Source organism: Cebus imitator, unplaced genomic scaffold, assembly GCF_001604975.1.
Source record: "Cebus imitator isolate Cc_AM_T3 unplaced genomic scaffold, Cebus_imitator-1.0 Scaffold15, whole genome shotgun sequence".
NCBI lineage: Eukaryota > Metazoa > Chordata > Mammalia > Primates > Cebidae > Cebus > Cebus imitator.
The window spans coordinates 11,109,223-11,129,275 of record NW_016107330.1 but is presented as its reverse complement, the minus strand read 5'-3'; the positions used below and the strand labels follow the sequence as shown (position 1 = coordinate 11,129,275).

General features: G+C 39.0%; 1 protein-coding gene across 22 annotated transcripts in view; it reads left to right on the top strand.

Annotated features, from left to right (window-relative positions):
• EIF4G3 (eukaryotic translation initiation factor 4 gamma 3) overlaps positions 1 to 20,053 on the top strand; it is a 379,583-nt gene that overhangs the window by 300,821 nt on the left and 58,709 nt on the right. For all 22 annotated transcript variants that reach the window (XM_037730567.1, XM_037730571.1, XM_037730564.1 and 19 more), the window contains 3 exons: positions 3,430 to 3,627; positions 19,107 to 19,253; positions 19,670 to 19,906. In XM_037730567.1, coding sequence (XP_037586495.1) covers positions 3,430 to 3,627; positions 19,107 to 19,253; positions 19,670 to 19,906 — 582 coding nt within the window. The remainder of the gene's footprint in view (positions 1 to 3,429; positions 3,628 to 19,106; positions 19,254 to 19,669; positions 19,907 to 20,053) is intronic.

The following is a 20,053-nucleotide window of genomic DNA, read 5'->3' as shown; positions in this document are numbered from 1 at the left end:
TGTTGCTCAGGCTGGGGTACAGTGGCGCAGTCTCAGCTCACTACAACCTCCACCTCCAGTGTTCAAGCGATTCTCCTGCCTCAGCCTCCCAAGTAGCTGGGACTACGGGCATGCGCCACTACGCCTGGCTAAATTTTTTTATATTTTTAGTAGAGATGGGGTTTACCATGTTGACCATGCTGGTCTCGAACTCCTTACCTCGTGATCCACCTGCCTTGGCCTCCCAAAGTGCTGTAATTACAGGCATGAGCCACTGCGCCCAGCCTAAAAATTTTTTAGAGACAGTATTGCCCAAGCTGATCTTGAACTCCTGACTTCTTGCAGTCCTCCTGCCTTGGCCTCCCAAACTGGAGGCGTGAGCTCCAGTGGCCCAGCCAATAAATGATTTTATATATGTCTGTGTCTGTGTCTGTGTGTGTGTGTGTGTGTGTGTGTGTGTCTATATAATTTTGTTTTAGAGACAGGGTCTCACTTTGTCACCCATGCCGGAGTACAGAAGCATGATCTCTGCTCACTGCAGCTTTGACCTCCCAGGCGCAAGTGATCCTTCTACCTCAGCCCCACAAGTAGCTAGGACTACAGGTGCTCACTACACACCCAGCTAATTTTTTTATTTTTTGTAGAAGTGGGATTTTGCCATGTTGCCCAGGCTGTTCTTGAAACTCCTGAGCTCAAGCAATCTGCCATCCCCTGCCTTCCAAAGAACTGGGATTATAGGCACGAGCCACTGTACCCGGCCTTTTTTCATTCTTTCAACAGTGTCTTCCCAGAGCAGTTGTTTTTGTTTTTGTTTTATTTTATTTTATTTGAGACAGAGTCTCACTTTTTCCCCCAGGCTGGAGTGCAGTGATGTGATCCTAGTTCACTGCAACCTCAGTTCCCCTGGCTCAGGTGATCCTCCCACCTAAGCCTCCTAAGTAGCTGGGACTACAGGTGTGTGCCACTCTGCTCAGCTGATTTTTGTATATTTTGTAGGGGCAGGGTTTCACCTTGTTGCCCAGGCTGGTCTCGAACTCCTGGGCTCAAACATTTCACCAAGCCCAGCCTCCCAAAGTGCTGGGATTGCAGGCGTGCACCACTGTACCCAGCCTGTTTCTAATTTTGATAATATTGAATTAATCAAACTTTTCATTCATGATTGTGCTTTGGCTGTCATATCTAAGAAATATTTGCATAAACCCAAGAAAACAATGCTTTTCTACTGTATTGTCTTCTAGAAGTTTATAGTTTTAGGTTTCACATATAGTTCTGTGGTCCAGTTTTAGTTGAGTTTTATACAAAGTGTACAAGTTTTGTACAAGATAATAGGTCAGGGTTCTTTTTTTCCCCTTTCTTGTGGATGTCCAGTTGTCCCAGCACCATTTGTTGAAAAGATTATCTTTTCTCCATTGAAAATTTTTTGGCATCTTTGTTGAAAATCAGTTCATCATATATGTGTGAGTCTATTTCTAGACTCTACATTCTTCATCAAGCTATGTGTCTATCCTCTGGCCCACACTGTCTTTATATAGTAAATTTTGAAATCTGGTTGTGTGAATTCAATTCTCCAACTTCTTTTTTTCTTCAAAATTGTTTAGGCTCCTCCAGGGTTTTGTGTGTGTGTGTGTGTGTGTGTGTGTGTGTGTGTGTGTGTGTGTGTGTGTCTTTTCATATAAACTGTAGAATCAGCTCCTTGTTTTCTACGCAAAACAAAAAAAGGCCCTATTAGAATTTGGATTATAATATATCCATAGATCACTTTGGGGAAAACTGACCTCTTAACAATAGTGAATCTTCTAATACATGAACATCATCTGTATCGTCATTTATTTAAGTCCTCTTTGATTTCCTTCATCAGTGATTTATAGTTTTCATATTTTTTCCATCTTTTTTTTTGAGACAGAGTCTCACTCTGTTGCCCAAGCTGCAGTGCAATGGTGCAATATCAGGTCACTGCAGCCTCCACCTCCCAGGTTCAAGTGATTCTTCTGCCTTAGCCTCCTGAGTAGCTGGGATTACAGGCATACATTCCCACACCCAGCTAATTTTTGTATTTTTAGTAGAGATGGGGTTTTGCCGTGTTAGCCAGGCTGCTCTTGAACCCCTGGCCTCAAGTGATCCACCCATCTTGAGCTCCCAAAGTGTTGGGATTACAGATGTGAGCCACCACACCTGAACTTTTGTTGGTTTTTTAGCTAAATATTTTATAGATTTTGGTGTTGCTATAAATGATACTTTTAAAATAATTAATTCTGGTCATTTCTAATATTTAGAAATACAGTCGATGTTTGCATGTTGACATTGTATCCTACAATTGCTAAACTGATTTATTCTAGTCTTTTTGTAGATTCCTTATGATTGTCTATGTAGACAACTCTCTTTTCTGCATAAAGTTTTATTTCTTCCTTTACAATCTACCCACCTTTTATTGCTTTTTCTTTGCTTTATTGCATTGATTAGGACCTCTAGTATGGCATTGAATGGGAATGGTGAAAAGAAACATTTTTTGCCTTATTCTCAATCTTAGGGAAAAAAATCATTTTGCCTTTCACCATTAAGTGGAGTTATAGTAGTCTAGGAAGGTCTTGTCTAGTCCTTTTTTTTTTTATTAGACTTTTTACAACATTATTTTAAAAGACTCCTGCCCAGTATTTCATACCATTATTTATATTATACCATAATTTAGACAAATTTCTGTTTTTTTACATTGAAGTTATTTTCTATAAAGCGTTATGATGGAAATTAGTGTGGCTAAAATATTTTTACCTATCTCTAAATATAGATATATTTCTTTCTTTTTTTTTTTTTTTAAAGAGACAGAGTTTTGCTCTTGTTGTCTAGGCTGGAGTGCAATGGTGCGATCTTGGCTCACCGCAACCTTTGCCTTCCAGGGTTCAAGTGATTCTCCTGCCTCAGGCTCCTCAGTAGCGGGGATTATAGGCATGCGTCACCACACCTGGCTAATTTTCCTTTTTTTTTTTAAGTAGAGGCGGGGTTTCTTTATGTTGGTCAGACTGGTCTTGAACTCCTGACCTCAGGTGAACCACCTGCCTTGGCCTCCCAGAGTGCTGAGATTACAGGTGTGAGCCACCTCACCCAGCCATAAATACATTTGAAAAAGTATAATTACTGGTTCAAAGATTACATACACAGTTTTAAAGCTTTTGATACGCATTGTCAGATTGCCCTTAGAAACGTTAACAAATGATGCTCCCACTAGCTAAATGTGTATATACCCATTCCTAAAATTCTACTCAGTAGTGAAAAGAAGGTGGTGTATTTTTTGACTGTTTGTTAAAATAGATTAATTATTTCTATGACTAGTCCACAGTCCTTGTTAATAATTTAAGAAGTTGAGCTTAAATATTATTTTAAAAATGAATCATTACAGAAAGCACTCATATTGTCACAGTTACTTTAATGCTCTTTTCTTTTTTGTGGCCCTTCTAGGAGCTTTTCAGAAAAGTTCGAAGTATCTTAAATAAATTGACACCACAGATGTTCAATCAACTGATGAAGCAAGTGTCAGGACTTACTGTTGATACAGAGGAGCGGCTGAAAGGAGTTATTGACCTGGTCTTTGAGAAGGCTATTGATGAACCCAGTTTCTCTGTGGCTTACGCAAACATGTGTCGATGTCTAGTAACGGTAAGAAGAGAGGAAGGAGTAAAACCAGAAATCTTCAAGAGGTATATTCTCCCCTCACTACACATTCTTCCCAGAAGTGTTATTGGGGCAACATAAAGGGGAGAATATATTTTTAGTATTTATTAATATATCTTCATTATATGAAGACGGTCTTGCTTTATTAAAATGTATACTTCTCTCTGGAGGGGATATGAAGTCTGGACTGAAATGGGGATGAGATGGGCCCATTCAACATGAGGAAGATTGAGTAAAGTTTAAGTTAGTAATGTAAAATTATCATCCTGGGTAACAAATTTTCCTCGTGTGTCTCTTATGGAAAGCAAGCAAATACATACCTTCACATATAAGTTTGAAATTTAAAAACACATTGATTCTAATTCTAACCTCTGTGAAAATGACAGGATAGTTGTTCTATAGTCAAAAAGGTTTTAAAGCTAGTAATTTCATGTCATAGAAACTGTTAAGTTCTGTTTTCATTGTCTGAAGCCATTTAATCTCTACAGCCTGTCAAATCTAGGGCAAGACAGAGAGAGAGAGAGAGATATGGAAGAGCTTCTGATTAGTGTTCATTGTCCTCTATCCCACAGTCATAAACTGCCATGTATCATCTGTGTTCTCTTCCTGTTATTGTTACCAAGGTACTTGTGTCAGAAATGTCTGTACTTTAACATTTGGATTTTTTCTTAATTATTACAACCATTGTTGTCCTGCCTTGCTGATTAGAAACAAGCTTTGAAAATGCAAAAATCTGTCATTCTACCAATATTTTTGACTACCTATATCAAAGGTAGGTAAGTCTTTTGGGGTTTGGAAAAGTTACATCTTCTGTCTTAAAGGAGCTCAAAATCCATTTTGCAAATAAGCATTTCCCAGAAAAAAATTACTTAGAAGGTATTTTGTGATGCAGCAGTGTCTTGATGCCCGAATGGATGGTCAGACCAAAAAGTAAATTGGAAGAAAAAGAAAACACTATGTCGATGGGAGAGTCACAAAACTTTTGTAAAGTAAATAGAATTTGAGTTGGACCTGAGATAATGGCAAATACACATTTGGAGAAGAAAGAACATATTCTAGGCAGGCTCAAATCTGAAGCAGCAAGTGTAGCTTTGGAGTCACAGCTCTAGGTTTAGAATTTAAACTTTAATGATCGCCATTCTAACTGGCATGAGATGGTATCTCAATGTGGTTTTGATTTGCATTTCTCTAATGACCAGTAATGTTGAGCTTTTTAAAATATGTTTGTTGGCTACATGAATGTCTTCTTTTGAGAAGTGTCTGTTCATATCCTTAGACCACTTTTTGATGGGATTGTCTTGTAAATTTGTTTAAGTTCTTTGTAGATTCTGGATATTAGCCCTTTGTCAGATGGATAGATTGCAAACATTTTCTCCCATTCTGTAGGTTGCCTGTTGCCTCTGATGATAGTTTTTTTTTGCTGTGGAGAAGCTGTTTAGTTTAATTAGATCCCATTTGTCTATTTTGTTGCCATTGCTTTTGGTGTTTTAGTCATGAAGTCTTTGCCCACGCCCATGTCCTGAATGGTATTGCCTAGGTTTTCTAGGGTTTTTATGGTTTTAGATCTTAAGTCTTTAATCCATCTTGAGTTAATTTTTGTATAAGGTATAAGGAAGGGATCCAGTTTCAGCTTTCTGCATATGGCTAGCCAGTTTTCTCAGCACCATTTATTAAATAAGGAATCCTTTCCCCATTGCTTGTTCCCAAATGCGCATCAAAGATAGACTGGATAAAGAAAATGTGGCACATATACACCATGGAATACTATGCAGCCATAAAAAGGATGAGTTCATGTCCTTTGCCAGGGACATGGATGAAGCTGGAAACCATCACTCTTGGCAAACTAACACAAGAACAGAAAACCAAACACCACGTGTTCTCACTCATAAGTGGGAGTTCAACAATGAGAACATGTAGACATAGGGAGGGGAACATCACACAGGGGCCTGTTGGGGGATGGGGGACTAGGGGAGGGATAGCATTAGGAGAAATACCTAACGTAGATGACAGGTTGATGGGGGCAGCAAACCACCATGGCACGTGTATACCTGTGTAACAAACCTGCACGTTCTGCACACGTACCCCAGAACTTAAAGTATAACTANGTTAAAATTAAATTCCAGGCCAGGCATGGTGGTTCACGCCTGTAATCCCAGCACTTTAGGAGGCCGAGACAGGAGTTAGACCAGCCTGGCCAACTTGTCGAAACCTTGTCTCTACTAAAAATACAAAAATCAGCTGGACGTAGTAGCATGCGCCTGTAATCCCAGCTACTTGGGAGGGTGAGGCAGGAGAATCACTTGAACTCGGGAGGCAGAGGTTGCAGTGAGCAGAGATCGCATTACTACACTCCAGCCTGAACTGCAAGAGCGAGACTCCGTCTCAAAATAGAACAGAACTGAACTGAACTGAATTGAATTGTTAAATTCCTACTCTACCACTTCCTAACTTTATGACCTTAGAATAGTTACTGATCTCAGCTGGGAGCAGTGGCTCATTCCTGTAATCCCAGCACTTTGGGAGGCCAAGGCGAGTAGATCACCTAAGGTCAGGAGCTTGAGACTAGCCTGGCTAACATGGTGAAACTCCATTTCTACTAAAAATACAAACAATTTGCCAGGCGTGGTGGTGCGCACCCATAATCCAGCTACTCGGAAGGCTGAGGCAAGAGAATTGCTTGAACCTGGGAAGCAGAGGTTACAGCTGAGATTGCACCATCTCACTCCAGCCTAAACAACAAAAAAGAAACTCTGTCTCTAAAAAAAAAAAAAAAAAAAAAGAATAGTTATTGATCTCTTTAAGCCTCTGTTTTTAATCCATAAAATGAGATTAATACAATTTATAATATAATGATAAAATTAATTAAAAGAAATGAGATTACAAAATTTATCAGTATTTAGCCTGTAGTAAGCCCTAAATAAATTGAAACTATGTTGATGGAAAACCTTTCAGGTCCAATTTGTGAAGGTTTTAAATGTTGGCTGTAGAATGAGGATAATGATTATAACAAAAATCATCTATTCAGCACCTACTGAGTTGCAATATGGTTAGAGGCTTTATATATACATATTATTTTTAATGGTTATTCTAACCCTGAATGGTCAGTGTTATTAGCCCCACTTTATTGAATGAAAAACTGAGCTTAAAAAGGAAAAACAATTGCTCAGGGTGATGTAACTAGTAAGTGGCATTTCTAGAATCCAAATCAGGAAATATTTAACTCAGTCACTTGCCATAGTGCCTGCTGATGTACCTTAGTTATATGGAAGCAAACCAATTCTCCATTTCTGGGCTCTCATTTTCATTGTGGTAGCTATGACATCCTGTGGTCACTTACTAAAATTAGGACTAGATCCCAGATCCTCTGGATTACACTTTAATGCTGTTTCCCAGTTTTGAATTTTATCAGATAGGCAGTTAAGAGGTGTTTAGGTAGTTTAATGGAAGAGTGGTATTGATGAAAATGACCTTTAAATGATCTGGCAATAAGTACAAATTGGATTGGAATAGGAAGAAAGTATAGACAAGCCACCCACTTATGAGACTTTTTAAAACTTTATTGGATTGTTTTATTTATTTATTTTGTTTAAGACAAGGTCCTTTGCTCTGTCGCTTAGGCTGAAGTCAAGTAGCATGATCATAGTGCACCAAAGTTTCAAATTCCTGGGCTCAAGCAGTCCTCCTGCTTGACTATAGATATACCACCACCAGTCCTGGCTATTTTTTTTTATTTTTAGTAGAGATGATGTCTCACTATTTGCCCAGATTGGTCTCAAAAACTCCTAGGCTCAAGTGACCCTCCCACCTTGGCCTCCCAAAGTGCAGGGATTACAGGCAGAGGAGCCACCATTCCTGGCCTCTTGGATTATTTTAAATTGTAAAATAACAATCTATTTGAACAAGTTAAATGGTATGATTAATACAGTTATTACTCTCTGCTTGTAGTCCCAGCCAGTTAATCTTCCTTCCCTATCAGATAGTCACTGTGAATGTTTTGATGTAATCATCTACAGTTTTCTTCATATTTATAAGATCATGTGAAAATATGAGTGTATGTATAAAGAACGTATTTTTTTTTGGTTTTGCTTTAATTGAATTGTATAAATTATTTTCAATTTGCTTTTTTTTTTTACTTAATAAATGTTTTGTGCATCCCTCTATGTTATTAGATAGATTTTACTCATACATTTATACTAATTGCATAATATTTAATAATATGCGTATACCATAACTTTATCCAACCATCTCTCCTCTCTCCCTCTCCCCATCCCTCCCTCTCCCCGAACCACCCTTCTCCCCCTGCCACCCCTCTCCCTCCCCTTCTTTCTCTCTTTTTTTCTCTCTCTCATATTCATTTATTCTTATGTTCTGGAGCATGCCTTCCTCCTTCCCTTTCCTTTTTCTGTTTCTTTTTGAGACAGGATCTCGCTCTGTTTCCCGGGCTGGAGTGCAGTGGTATGATCACAGCTCACTGCAGCTTCAAACTCCTGGGTTCAAGCAATCCTCCCACATCTGCTTCCCAAGTAGCTGGAACTACAAGTGCATGCTCAGCAAATTTTTGTGGTTTTTTGTTTTTGTTTTTGTTTTTTTTTTTTGTAGGCACAGGGTTTTTTGGGGTTTTGGCATGTTGTCCAGGCAGATCTGGAACTCCTGAGCTCAAGTGATCCACCTGCCTCAGCCTCCCAAAGTGTTGGGACCATGGGCATGAGCCACCATGGCCAGCCTCTTTCTTCCTTTCCTTTATTTTCCTTCCCCTTCCTTTTCTTTTTCGTCTTGCTCTGTCACCCAGACTAGAGTACAGTGGCAGGATCTGGGCTTACTGCACCATCAACCTTCTGAGATCACATGATCCTCTCGCCTCAGCCTCCTGAGTAGCTGGGACCATAAGCACGCACCACCATGTCCAGTTAATCTTTAAATTTTTTTTTTTTTTGGGACAGAGTTTCGCTCTTGTTACCCAGGCTGGAGTGCAATGGCGCTATCTCGGCTCACCGCAGCCTCCGCCTCCTGGGTTCAGGCAATTCTCCTGCCTCAGCTCCCGGCTAATGTTTTGTATTTTTTGTAGAGACGGGGTTTCACCATGTTGGCCAGGATGGTCTCGATCTCTTGACCTCGTGATCCACCCGCCTTGGCCTCCCAAAGTGCTGGGATTACAGGCTTGAGCCACCGCGCCCGGCCTCAATCTTTAAATTTTTTATAGAGACAGAATTGCACTGTGTTGCCCAGACTGATCTTAAAACTCCTGGACTCAAGCAGTCCTCCTGCCTCCTTCCTAAAGTGCTGGGAATACAGGTGTGAGCTACTGCACCTGACTTTTATTCCTTTAGTATATGTTTTTAACCTTTTAAACTTTTTTATTGAAATATGACTAATATATGTGCTATCTGTGGGGAAATTCCTCATTTGTTGCATTTGCCAAATTTAATGATATAATTGCTCTTTTCAGGACTATTTGTATGACAACACTCACAAAATTCCTGTTAAACAGTTGTCTGTGATAAACCAATATGAACCAGCTTCAGCTCACCAATGCAACATGCTTACAGAAAAGTATACAAATCATTAGTGTACAACTCATTGTATATCAGCGAAGTGAACACACCTTAGGCCCTTTTTAGCACTCTTTGCTCTTCTTTAAAGATAACTAGGGCCAGGTGCAGTGGCTCACACCTGTAATGTCAACACTTTTAGGAAGCTGAGGTGGGAGGATCACTTGAGCCCAGGAGTTTGAGGCCATACTGGGCAACATAATGAGATTCTGTCTCTACAAATTAAAAATTAAAAAATTACCCAGGCATGGTGGCATGTGCCTGTAGTCCCAGCTACTAGGGAGGCTCAGGTGGGAGGATCCCTTGAGTACAGGAGGTTGAGGCTGCAGTGAACCATGATAGTACCATGGTACTTACTCCAGCCTGGTGACAGAGTGAGACCCAGTCTCAGGTAAAGCAAAAAAGGTAACCATTGTCCTGACTTTTAACACCATAGTTGATTCCTTTTGAGGGATTAAGAAACTGAAATAAAATGGTAACAATGAGCATAGAATCATAGGATCCTACTACAGACATCAAACATTATGGGATTGTTAAATATCTAAATATAAAAAGCTAACCTTTTGTAAGAAAATCAAGGACACTATAAATAAGGACAAAAATAAAACCACAACCTAGGATAATCTGTTTGAAGTGCATTAATGACAGAATATTAGAATCCAGAATTAAGGAGGAAAAAGAAGCAAATCAGTAAGGGGGAAAAAAAAACAGCCCAATAAAAATATGTGTAGTTCTATTGGCTGATAAACTTTAGAAAAGATAATCAATGACAGCACTTCTCAAAAGAAGACATTTACATGGCCAAGAAACATGAAAAAAAGTTCAACATCACTGATCATCAGAGAAATGCAAACCAAAACCACAGTGAGATACCATCTCACACCAGTCAGAATGGCGATTATTAAACAGTCAGGAAACAATAGATGCTAGCAAGACTGTGGAGAAACAGGAACACTTTTACACTGTTGGTGGGAATGTAAATTAGTTCAACAGTATGACGATTCCTCAAGGATCTAGAACCAGAAATACCATTTGACCCAGCAATCCCATCGCTAGGTGTATACCCAAAGGAATATATGTCATTCTGCTATAAAGACACATGCACATGTGTGTTTATTGCAGCACTATTTACAGTAACAAAGACATGGAATCAACCCTGTTGTCCATCAGTGATGGACTATATAAAGAAAAATGCATGTATATACCATTGAATACCATGCAGCCATAAAAAGGAATGAGATCATGTCCTTTTCAGGGACATGGATGAAGCTGGAAGCCATTATCTCAGCAAACTAATACAGAATAACAAACACCACATCTTCTCACTCATAAGTGGAAGTTGAGCATTGAGAACACATGGACACAAAGAGGGGAAAAACATACACCAGGGCCTGTTGCGGGGTAGGGGTAGAGGGGAGGGAACTTAGAGGACGTGTCAGTAGGTGCAGCAAACCACCATGGCACATGGATACCTGTGTAACAAACCTGCACATGTGCAGGACGTCCTGCACATGTATTCTGTTTTTGGGTGTTTTTTTTTTTTTTTTAAGGAAAAAAGCGGTGTTCAGTCTTATTCATTATCATGGAAGTGATAAACTAAGAAAAGATAAACCATAGTTCTGTAAAATTTATTTTCACTAGATTGAAAAAAACAAACATTTTAAATGTTTGCAAAGATGAATACAACCATTTAGAGGGGAATTGGGCAATAATGCTGAAGATGTGAAGATGTTCGTATGCTATGCAGTATCACCAAATTGCTAAATTTACCAGATATTTACAAATATGTGAAGCAACAAGAACTCTCGCATACTGCTAATGGTAATGTGAATTGCAACAGCCACTTTGGAAATTGTTTAGCATTATATACTAAAGCTGAATTGAAATGCAAGTTATGGCAGAAACCAGTAAACATACATATCTTACATGCTAGCAAATATATACAAAAATGTTGTGGCATTTTTTATACAGGAAAAAACAAAGTGCCCTTTAGTAGTAGAATGGATAAATTGTAGCGTGTTTCTACAAGGACAGTGAACCTGAAGTACAACTACATGCACATGGATAAATCTCATGAGAATAAGTTTGAGTAAAAGGCGACAGACCCAGAAAGATACTATGTGATTTGTTTATTTAATGTTCAAAAACGAAACAAAACTAACTTTGGTGTTTGGGGATACCTGTCTGTAGTATTAGGGGTTGTATGTTTTCTTTGTAAACAAGTCTAGGGCTTATACAAAAACCTCCTAGACTTGTATACAAGTTTTAGATTTCCTTCCAAAGCACATTCACAACCCCCTCTCTGTATACTATTATAAAGTCTAGGAGGCTTTTGTATAATAACTCTGGAGACAGAGAGGGGGTTGTGAATGTGTTTTGGGAAGGAAATTAAAGAGGAGCTTCTCAGAAGCTTTCAGTGTTCTGTGTCCTTACCTGGTACTATACATGGTAGTGTTCAGGAAGTTTGCTTTTTCATAATTTATTGAGCTGAACCTTAAAAAGTTTTCAAAACAAAAACAAGCGATAGAGTGAAAAGCTTAAAAACCACTATAGGCTCTTAAGCTTTACTGTAATATTTGGTTTCTTAAAGCTGAAAAACTAGCCAGCTGTGGTGGTTCAGGCTTGTAATTCCAGTTTGGGAGGCTGAGGTGGGAGAATCACTTGAGTCTAGGAGTTGGAGACCAACCTGGGCAACGTAGTGAGACCCCATCTCTACAAAAAAAATAGAAAAAATTAGGCAGGTGTGTTGGCACATGCCTGTAGTCCCTGTTACTTGGGAGACTGAGGTGGAAGGATCACTTGAGCCCAGGAGGTTGAGGCTACGGTGAGCCATGATGGGGCCACAGACCCTGTCAAAAAAAAAAAAAGAATGAGAAAGCTGGGTGTGTTGGCATATACCTGTAGTCCCAGCTACTCCAGAGGCTGAGGCAAGAGAGGATCACTTGAGCCCAGGAGTTCAAGGGTACAGTGAGCTATGATGGCACTGTTGCACTCCAGCCTGAGCAACAGAGCAAGACCTCATCTCTAATATATGTATATATATACACACAGAGTGATTTTTTTTTTAAGTAAAAGATCTAAAACAAATACAGCAAAATGTTAAGATTTGACACATTTGGGCAATGGGTATATTAGTGTGTGCTAACAGTACTTTGTACTGTTAGAAAAGAAATGAATTAGCTGGATATGGTGGTGCATATTTGTAATCTCAGCTACTTCAGAGGCTAAGGTATGAGACTCACTTGAACCCAGGAGGTGGAGGTTGCGGTAAGCCAAGATTCCACTGCTGCATGCCAGGCTGGGTGACAGAGCAAGACCCTGTCTCAAGGGAAAAAAAAAAGAAGAAAAGAAATGAAGTCTAGCCAATTGCTTTTTCAAGATGACATGTCCATGGACCAGTGTTGCCCAAAAGTGAAATGCCCAAAATCGAGCTATTAGTATATGTTTCAACAATGCTGGCATAAGCAGATTTGTTTTCTTCAAGGCTCTGTTTACTTTGCTGATGTTTCTCATGAAATCAGACAGGAAAGATCTACTGTATATAATATTTTCCAAACCTCTAGACCATAGGCATTTAAAAAAATTTCCTTAAGGTAATTATTAGCTTGAAAAATGATACCTCCCAACAGACTTAAAGAAATTGAAGAGAGTGAATAAAAAATTAAACTAGTATCTGGGAGACTGGTCTCAACCAGGGACATTCCCTCCCCACCCCGACTTCAGGACATTTGACAGTGACTGGAGGCCTTCTTGGTTATTGGTATGGCATCTTTGTGAGTATAGGATGAGGATGCTGCTAAGCTTTCTACAGTGCACACAGGAGAGCCCTGCACAAGAAATAATCATCCTACTCCAAATGTCAGTAGTGTTGAGGTTTAAAAACCCCCCTAGATTGTTGAGATTGTAAGATTTAGGAGAATATGTATTCTCATTGTTTAGAGCAGTTGTTAAGCCATTTTTCTCTTTCCATGTTGCTCACATTGATTACGTACCTCCATTTAAAACCTCTTTTGTTACTTTGAAGTGATGAGGTGAATCCAAGAGTACAAAATTATTTTGTTAGTTTTTTCATAAAGTCTTTTTATTTTTGAGACAGAGTCTCACTCTGTCGCCAGGCTGGAGTGCAGTGGCTTGAACTTGGCTCACTGCAACCTCTGCCTCCCAGGTTCAAACCATTCTCCTGCCACATCCTCCCGAGTAGCTGGGACTACAGGCATGCGCCACCACACCCAGCTAATTTTTGTATTTTTTAGAGTAGAGATGGGATTTTGCCATCTTGGCTAGAATGGTCTCGATCTCTTGACCTCGTGATCCGCCCACCTCAGCCTCCCAAAGTTCTGGGATTACAGGTGTAAACCACCGGCACCTGGCCTTTTCATGAAGTCTTAAAGGGTAGACCTTTAAGAAAGATTCCTTTAGATTTATAGAGGAAATTAATGTAAAGAATTCACCTTTCCCTCGTTGCTCTGTAATACCATATACATGCAAATACACACACATATGTACATATCCATCCATATATGCAGCTGCCCGTATATGCCATATATGCCCATATGTGCCAAGCTCTACTAAGGCATATCATACAAAGCATAAGGGAATCATAAGAGATGGTCAACTCTGCTTCTGGAGTATTTTGCTGCTTCTGCTGCTAGGTCAACTAGAACTGACTGAAGAGGCCTATGAGATTCCCTTCATGAATAATAAAGCATTTAACTAGAATTTAGCACTTATTTTAGGAGAAAGACATCTGAATTAAGTGGCAGATGGAGAAGAGTGGGCAAGAGAAACGTTGTCCTGTATCTAAATCTGTACTTAAGTACAATTTTAAGTTGGATTATTGAAACTTTAAATTGCTGTGCTTTTATCTTAATTATAATCGAAATGAGAATCCTCATCTCAGGACACCAATGGAATATAAACTTCGAGAGTATAGCAACTTTCTCCATGTTGTTCACTGCTGAATTCCCAGTGCCTAGAATGATTCTTGGCAGGTAATAGTTGTGAGTGAGTAGGTAAATGCCTCAATGAAAGAATAACCAACTTGAAAGAGTTTATTTTATGCCCTGAGATTGTAGTTTTGTTACTTTTTATCTGTGCTGTGGGAGACAGGCATACTTCAGCTACAAAGAATGGCACTAAAGGCAGATATTTAAGCATTCTGTGTACTGTTAGCCAGATACAGAGCTTGTAGTGTTGCCACTTTAAATGTTTAAAAGCAAAACATGAAGAGAAGGACAGGAGTAAGAATAGGAAGAGACGCCGAGAGAACACGAGAGGGAGTTAAATCTCATAAAAAATAAAGCCTGGAATTGCAAACATGACAAGTTAGCTTTGGACAACAGCAAGTGGCTGGAGTCAACTGGAGGAGGAGGGATGTGTGTCCTGATGGAAGATTTTATGATGTGTTGAAGAAAAAGATGATCAGAGATGACTTATACTTTCATAACTGACCACCTCCTTTTGAATCTTGTGCGTATCCTTCAACACTATACCTCTCCAAGTACATCTAACAGAGATGCATTTTGATAGCTGTGTTCACAGTATGCAGAGTATTATGTACAGTTTGGGCAGGTTAAATTACCTAAGGTCATGATATAACCACTGATAGATAATAGTATGTCACCATGGACCTGAGAGTTTTTGCCTTATTAAACAATTTTTTTTAATTGCTATATTGCTCTTTACTTCACATTTAAGAGCCAACTGTCCCTGGCCAGGAGTAACAGCACATGTGTCTAATCCCAGCTACTCAGGAAACAGGTGGGAGGATCAGTTGAGCCCCAGAGTTTGAGACCACCCTTGGCAACATAGGGATACACTGTCTCCCCCCCGCAAAAAAAAATTTTTTTAAGGGTAAACTGTCCTCCAGAAACCAGAGTTTTAGAGTGAGCACAGAGATGCCACTTGCTTACATTACAGTATTCATTAAAAATACTTTACTTCAGACTAGCACACGATTTGGGGGCAAAAATTACTTGTGGACCATGGGTTACCATTAACAGCTTTGTGTTCTGGGACAGCACTGAAAATCCTGAACGTGCTAAGCCAAGGCCAGGACTTACCATTCTGTTTTCATTTCTATTTGATTACCATGATTACCACACTGCTGACAGCCCTTGATGATTCTCTAGAATTTGGTCCTTTTGGGGATAAGAATGTCCACCCTCAATACTAACAAATATGTCAGCAGTATAGGACCTGTTGCTTGAGGAAACTTACTACCTGATGCTGACAGCGTTTCATATCTAAGATTTCTGAGTGACCTGTATTTGGATGGGTCTCATTACACTAATGCCACATTGTTAGTTTACTACTGTGTAAAAATAAAAAGGTAGGTGCTTTCTAGCGAATTCAGTTTACCAAGCAGCCTTACTAAAACGTTCTTACTCCTTTGCTCCCTGAGAAAAACAAACTGCTCCCAAACAACCCATTTAAAACATACATCTTAGTATTGGTCATGGACTGTTAAGTGAAAATTGTAGTTGTCTAAATAGATCCTTTTTTCACTATCACACATTACCATTCATTCTTGCCATTATCCATGATCACATTTGCACACATCTGCCTTGTCCACTGTTGTGTCTCTGAAAAAATCATAGTTTGAAGCCCTGACTCTCATTATAATTGTATTAGGAGATAGGAGGTTTGGGGGGTAACTAGGTTTAGTTGAGATCATCAGGATGGAGCCCAGACAATGGTATTAGTGCCCATAGAAGAGGAAACACCTGAGCTGCTTCTCTCCCTGCCATGTAAAGATACAGCAAGAAGCCAGCCATTTACAAGCCAGTAAGAGGGTCCTCACCAAGAACTTAAAGCTGCCAGTACCTTAATTTTGAACTTCTCAGCTTTCAGAATTGTGAGAAATAAACTTCCATTGTTTAAGCCACCCAGTCTATGGTATTTTGTTATAGCAACCCAAGCAGATTAAGACATCTACTCTTCATGTCCTATTCCAGCTAACCAATCTCAGTAGGTCTCCTGACCAGGCAGTGCCTAGCAGACAACAAATGCTCACTTACAGCCCTATCAAATTTACCATCTCCTAAGGACAAAAAAAAAAAAAAAAATCACCATGCATCACTATTCTCAGAGGATATCTTCTCACTGGCCCCTTTCCATATTTCCACAGCCCTGTCAACCATCCCCAAAGGGTATTAAGATCATGTTTCAAAATGAGTCTTCAAGGAGCTGTATAGCTAGGTATTCATTCATTCATTCATTCATTCATTCATTCAGAGATAACGTTTTTGTAAAGCTGTAGTCATTCTTCTAATTATTCAGTTTTAATACTTCCATATGGATATATCTAAAAAGTTTATGCACGATTTTACATGTCTTTATGCTCTGATTCATGTGAGATTTCTCTTGACTGTCATTCTGAGATAGCAGAGTTTTGTTTCTCTTGCATTTTGTGATTTTTCTCTTTATTGCTTAGTGAGCTAACTTTCCTTTTTTCTTTCTTTGATAGCTATGTTATTACAATATAGGTAACTCTTAATGTTTAATCATAGGCATGTGAAATGGAACTTCAAGTGTTTAAATATGGCCATACTAGTTGTTTATTGGGCCCTTACTGTGTGTCAGCCACAATTTGCTTTTTCTAGAGACCTCATTTGATCCTCCCAGTAACACCTCCTAAGAGATAGGTGTTATTCCCATTTTTGAAATAGAGGTTTGGTGAAACTAAGTAACTTGGCCAAAGTCACACGGCAGAGCTGGTGTTGTTACTATGTTCAGAGCTCCCTTTTCAACAGCTATTTTATAATGTTCTTACTCTCCAGTCATTTTGGAATATCTCATTCTGCAGGTGTAGGGACTGAGGTTCAATGAGGTAACTTGCCCAAATTCACATAGTAGATTAATTAAAGAGCTGGGATTCAGCTTCTGATTTTGTGACTCAGATTCCAGCAATCTTTCTATTTCAGTTACAGCTTACTTAATCTATGGCTTATTAAAGTGCTTCCATGCTGAATGCTCAAGTGCCCTCTCAGTTGGACATAGAGGTTGTGCCTCCCTTGTTTTAGATGACAAAACTGAAACTTGGATTAAAAGAATTGCCTTTGTTTATATGGCAAGCAAGCAAATCTTTTGATCCTTAACCCAGTTCTTTCAATATAGTCTTCCCTACACTTCTCACCATATGGCAGTGGCTTAGATTTTCATATTGTTTGTTGTCCTCATCTCTCCCATTTTCTACGCAGTAAATCTGGAGAGCAGGAAATGTTTCTTTAGAGATGATAGATTGTGGGCCAGGCTATTATTTTTTTATCAGTCAGTTACTTAATATCGATGATGGAGGTAAATATGCCAAGATGCTGGCTAGGATTTTTTGGCTGGTTTGACTTATGTTCCTATAAAGCAGCAAATTGGATATGACTGTTGATTTTTAGAACTTTTATTCTAAATCCTAATGTCATATTGGTGCTCTATTGTATGCCAGCATGCTTTTGAATATACTTCTTGGTTCTCTTTTGTATTCCTTAGCCCATTATTGTGTATTCTGGGTCTTATATAAAAGAAGGTAGAATCAACTTTTGGCTTTTGCTTTGGAAAACTTCTGCTTTCATATAGCATTTCTTTTCTTGAAGGCCGATAAACTCCTGAGCCTTCTTGTGTGACTTTAGAGTAGGCCTGACTATGAAATGATCTATAATTGCTTGCACTTATGTAGCCTGAATTTGGAGTTAGGGATATAGTAGCTTTTTCTCTGGTTGTCAGAAAAATTGTTTGAAGATATTTCCCTCTTCCTAAGATAACGTTTCCTGCTGAAAAGAAATATGCAGTGTCACACTTGGTTAATTATAACTGGACTTGTTAAATGATCTTTCATACATCATAGGGAATACATTGGAGAGTGTGCCATCAGTTCTAGTACAAATACTCTATAGCATCATCATCCTCAGTTCTTAGGAAGTTTCTCTAGTCATCCAGCCTTGATCAGCAGCTGACCAAGTTCATTCTGGTTAATAGCATTATTTTGTGAGTATGAATGCAGTCTACCCTATTTTTACAAAGATCTTCCATTATACCTAGGGCAAAGACCATGCATACATTTCAGAACTTTGGGAGCCACTTTGTGATCCCAGAAAAACTGTTTTGCCATAATATGAAATAGCTCTTCAAAATAGTGCTCTGAGGGATGTCATCTGTAAATTAGAATATTTTAGTAGATTCCCTGCCGCAGTCTTCTGTCTTTATATTCTAAATATATTCATAAGAATGTCTCTGTATTTGGTTACAAGTAACCTTGAGCTATTGCAACTATTAGAAAACAATTATTATTTGATTTAGATGGAAACCTTGTAAGGATCTTGCTTCCAGACTTTTGGACAACTAGTATATTCTTGTGGCACATAAGCAATAAACAGTAAACATACTGTATTTATAGTCAAGGTAAGTACTAACATTATGACATTCACCAATGAAAAGATATCTCAAAAAGCCTCCAATATCCCGACTTCTGCTTTTTTCTAGAATAAGGATTTCACCTACAACAGTTTTGATATAACCAGGAAATTCTCCCCTGTCTTATGTCATCTCTATGTGTCCTATTAAACCAAAATACTTATTACAGTGGTACTAAATAAAAAGAAGTAATAACTCTACAGAGTTTTTTTTAAAAAAGGTCTAGGTAAGTTCAGGGTTATAGCTTCAATAATGTGACAAGGATTTCCATGTCAGCTAGACGCATGGCTGAAAAAGAGTGCATTTATATAAGAGGAATATGTGTCTTTTCCAAGTAAAATTTAAGATATATTACTGTTGAATCATGAAATGCCTGAAGCTGTATTGTTTGCCTCTTATAGAATGCTTACCTATGGTTCAGTCAGCATTATTTCGTACAATAGAGGAAATAGGTATTTAATGTCTTTAAGTAATCTTGTTCCTTTTTTTTATTTTCCTGTCTGGATATAGCTGAAAGTACCCATGGCAGACAAGCCTGGTAACACAGTGAATTTCCGGAAGCTGCTACTGAACCGTTGCCAGAAGGAGTTTGAAAAAGATAAAGCAGACGATGATGTCTTTGAGAAGAAGCAGAAAGAACTCGAGGCTGCCAGTGCTGTAAGTATTTTCATAAAAAGACAATGCCTGGACACTTTGAGCACTGTGAAGTAGAATTTTCATGAAGCTGGATATAGCATCTCCCTGCTGCCTTAAGAGGGACATACAGCCTTTTTTTCACGTGAAAACAACATATTAATGTTTAGGGGAATGCTTTGTTTCTTTTAGTGCCTAATAAAGGGGGAAGCTCAATTCTCCATGCTAGCGATTCTGTCTAACGCAGAGTCAAGTCACTGAGTTCCAAAAATCTAAAATAGATGGGTATAGTTTAGATTTCTGAGGAGTAGATTCACACTTGCTATCAGATTCTCAGAGGGTATCTGACCCCTAGAAAGGGTAAAGACCACGAATCTCAGTGTTTATTGTGCAGTACAACTTTCATCATCAAGATGCTGTTAATCTTCCTTATACAACAGCCAGAGGAGAGGACGAGGCTTCATGATGAACTGGAAGAAGCCAAGGACAAAGCTCGGCGGAGATCCATTGGCAACATTAAGTTTATTGGAGAACTCTTTAAACTCAAAATGCTGACTGAAGCCATCATGCACGACTGTGTGGTGAAGCTGCTAAAGAACCATGATGAGGAATCCCTGGAGTGCCTGTGTCGTCTGCTCACCACCATTGGCAAAGACTTGGACTTTGAAAAAGCAAAGGTAAAACTCCAAAAACTGAGAAACCTTCATGAAGGCTCCTTGTCAGTTACAAAAGAACTTAGACTGTCAACAAAGTAGTTCTATCTTGTCCCAAAGGTCTAGGCTGTTCATTTTTCTTCTTTTGCCCATCTCATTGTCAGTGTTCAA